This window comes from Sphaeroforma arctica (genome assembly GCF_001186125.1).
Source record: "Sphaeroforma arctica JP610 unplaced genomic scaffold supercont1.583, whole genome shotgun sequence".
Classification (NCBI taxonomy): Eukaryota; class Ichthyosporea; order Ichthyophonida; genus Sphaeroforma; species Sphaeroforma arctica.
This window is the reverse complement of record NW_014039975.1, coordinates 40,816-44,594: the sequence shown is the minus strand read 5'-3', so window position 1 is coordinate 44,594 and position 3,779 is coordinate 40,816. Positions and strand designations below refer to the sequence as shown.

At 39.5% G+C, this 3,779-nt stretch overlaps 1 protein-coding gene across 1 annotated transcript in view; it reads left to right on the top strand.

The window, feature by feature from the left end:
* The window catches only part of SARC_07403 (hypothetical protein), a gene marked incomplete at its 3' end in the record, with an annotated part of 16,540 nt that extends 13,047 nt beyond the window's left edge, over window positions 1–3,493 (top strand). The window contains exons 17-23 of the mRNA XM_014298666.1: window positions 411–496; window positions 665–890; window positions 1,373–1,475; window positions 1,691–1,881; window positions 2,523–2,620; window positions 3,083–3,206; window positions 3,435–3,493. Coding sequence (XP_014154141.1) covers window positions 411–496; window positions 665–890; window positions 1,373–1,475; window positions 1,691–1,881; window positions 2,523–2,620; window positions 3,083–3,206; window positions 3,435–3,493 — 887 coding nt within the window. The remainder of the gene's footprint in view (window positions 1–410; window positions 497–664; window positions 891–1,372; window positions 1,476–1,690; window positions 1,882–2,522; window positions 2,621–3,082; window positions 3,207–3,434) is intronic.
* Between the last annotated feature and the right edge of the window lie 286 nt (window positions 3,494–3,779).

Genomic DNA, 3,779 nt, shown 5'->3' with positions numbered 1-3,779 from the left:
AGATATATATGTATATGTATGTATTCATATTTATATATATATGTGTGCGTGTTTGTGTGTGTGTGTATGTGTGTGTATATATATATATATTACAATATATATATATATATATACCTAATTAACCTATGACCTTTCTATCTGAAGACGATATATATATACACATATATATTTATATATATAATATATACATATATATATATATAAAGATATCTATATATAAAGATATATATATATATTACAATATATATATATATATATATCACAATATAAATATATATATATATATTTATATAGATATATATATATACCTAATTAATCTATGACCTTTTCATCTGAAGATGTGTATTATAGAAGCGTCCCACTGTTTCACCACTCAGCCCTAATTGTTGTATTATTTTATATCTACTTAGGCTCTTCCGCCAAAACTCAATCCAATCATCCGGCCGCTCATGGACTCCATCAAGACAGAACTCGACCCATTATTACAAGAAAGGAGGTACGAACTGGTACAAATGTATTTGCTAGTAGTCAGTGCGTTTTGTAGACTTAGCCTGCTCTCACTTGAATGCCAAACCGACCCACACGACATCATCCGTTTGCACTTCTTATAATGGTCCATTTTCTTTCGACCAATGCAAATCATGCTGAAACGTTATTCCTATAGACTCGGAGTATGCGTACCCCAAGCCGCAAAGGCTCTTTCGATAATAGTCTATTTTTTCCTGGTAACTCGAACCCATCCCATTCCAGCGCCAAAGCGATTGCTGCGCTATTTGACATAGTACGAACGCGCACTCCATGCCCCATCCCAAAGATCACCAAGAATCTCTGTGCTTCGGCCTGTGCCGATGTCAAGGTCGTCCCAGTGGTTGGCACGCCCTCTGCGGCAGGTGTGTGTGTGTGTGTGTGTTTTCTCTGGTCCAGGTATAGAGACATGCTGTTGAACCACTTGGATATCTACATCCATACTTCATAGGTATATGTGCGTTCGTGTATATGTATACACTACGTGCATATAGACATACGTAGCTGTGTGCCTCAGTCTGTGCTATTGTCAAGGCCCTCCAAGTGGTGGACACGCCCTCTGCGGCGAAATTTTGTGTGGCTTTCATTTGAAAAATATATCACAAACTTAACATCCACATGTACGTATACAAAACCTCGTCTGCGTACGTTCGTGTACATAACCTGCTTGCTCTGTTTCGAACTTATACATTCTACATAGGTTTGGTTTTAGAAATCTCAATGCCTCAATATGTGCTGATGACAGGGATTTTTTGTTCCATTGTTGGGCACGAATTTGCCGCAGGAGGTGTATCCGATTGTCGTATAAATCCTTTACTGGTCGTATTTTTGTTGTTGTACAACTCAGAAATTAACAAAGATGACCCGGAGGACAGCGACCATCGCTTCCATTCCATCTACACACTCCAACTCAAAACATACGAAGCTAATAGCACCGCTGGTCCTGGGAGGTATGATGTATCTCGGATATGGTTTGTAGGTGGCGTATATTACATTGTATTATAGTAATATATTGTACTATGCTGTCCTGTACTGCATTGGTTATTTTTGTATTGTGTTGTTTTGAACTGTATTGGTTATTATTGTATTATATTGTTCTGTACTACATAGGTTGTTATTGTAATATATTGTACTAAACTCTAAACACGCCAAATTTTATGAATAGGAAATCCAAGCAACCAATGGCAGAGGTTGTTGACGACGACGTCAAGCTGCTGCGGGCACAAGCAAATGGTGGAAGATTAGCACTGCAGCAGATCACCAAGTACTCAGGACCCAATCTCTTCACAACACTCCCCAATTTCTGGCCTCAACTCACTGACAACATTGTCACGGGCTTGCAACAAGGGTACAAGGGTATGTTGGGTGTTGTACGTATGTGTTGATAGCTGTAGATGTGTGGAATCGACTGCAACTGCTACTGCAAACGTGCGTTCTAAGCTGTAATGGTGAAGTTCTCAAACGGTTTGACAGAGCTACAGGGATTTGGTTGGACTCCTTCCTCCCTCCCCAAAAAAAATGTGTTGGTAAGCGGCAGAGTTTGCTTCATCCTTTTAACATTTGGACTTTATCCTGTGTCTGCTTTGTAGGCCAAAGCGCTGATGTCAGGTATGCATCATAAGCTAACTAACACAGGGCTTAGGGTTTATATTTATAGGCCAAAAAACACTAAACCACTTGAGTTGAACAGCACAAGACTACAGGATGTATTATTAGGAAAGATGTTTCTCATTCTTAGGGTAGATCTAGACTATCGGTACACATCAATTCAACCAATGGACAAAGGTTGATAAGTGTCTTCTATCAATTGCTTCTATTGTGCTGTAAGTAGACTGATGTCAACTTACCGTATGATATACTGATGTATTTATGTTTATACACAGACCAACCAATGGACGACGGTTGATGAGCGTCTTCTATCAACTGCTACTGTTGTATTCTAATTGCACTGATGTTACCTTACCGTATGATATACTGATATTATTGTTTGTGCACAGACCAACCAATGGATGACGGGAGTATCCAGCCGCTGGTGAACGGCCTCTACGCTACTAAGATGGTCATTCCTGCCCTTGATCCAGTTTACCACCCACAGGTATGTCGACAACTAAATATCGTTGGGTGTATATATACATATGCTAATGTATGTGTGCGTGTTGTGGATATAGATATAGAGTTGTATTCAAGTTCCTGGTATGCCTATGACCATTATAAACATAAAAACATACGCACATATACAAACGCATACATACACACGTATACACTAACACACATCCATACCTTCATATACAGTCGTGCACTTGCACACTTGCACATATACACACACCCCTTTTTTCTGAACGTGTACCGGCTTCTCGTCATGCCATACACGCATCAGATAGAGAAGAGTTCTTTGTTCCAACCCCCCCCTCCCTGGTCCATGTGTGCTGATTTACATAATAGTTATCTCGCGCACACTCTGACCTAGTACAATCGGACGATATTTATTCAAAATATCACTCTATGCAGCAGCCAAAAGCGCGATCCAATGTCCTAAACCTTATTTTTTGGGCCATAGGTACTGGACTTATTGCCTTATTTAATCAATGGACTGGGACATCCCTACAAGGCGGTTCGGTACATGTGTGCCACCGCAGTTGCCGCCATCTGCCAGACGGTGGGCTTGGACGCTCTTATCATCGGTAGGTGTTGTTCTATATATAGATCTGACTAAATGTAGTATATATAGACACAAATGTGTGTACGTGTATCCTCATGTGTATATGTATGTGTATGGATTTGCAATATATATATATATATATATATATATATATATATATAAGTACAGATATTTGTATATATACCGATATATATAGGTTTGTACGTGTATGGGTCTGCGTATTGATTAGTATATTTTCACTTTTACACAGATATACACAGGCTACCACACTATATTATATACAAACGCCTACGTTCATATGCACAATGATCCCAGGCAATTGAACGCTTGGGCGCACCATTTTAGGCGCCCATAAAACTTCCCTGAAGCGCTTTTATCGACCACTCTTCCTTCCTCTGAAGTTTAGCACGTGCTATAGCGGGTTAGTCGCCTCAATGACATATCAATGTGTCACGTACATATATATATATATATATATTGATCTAATTCACCTGTAGAAGACACTTTACTACGATACAAACCCTCCATTCTACTCCTGCGTGTATCACATACAGTTATAAGGGATCTGCTGCCACTCGTCAATCATCGCACAGAC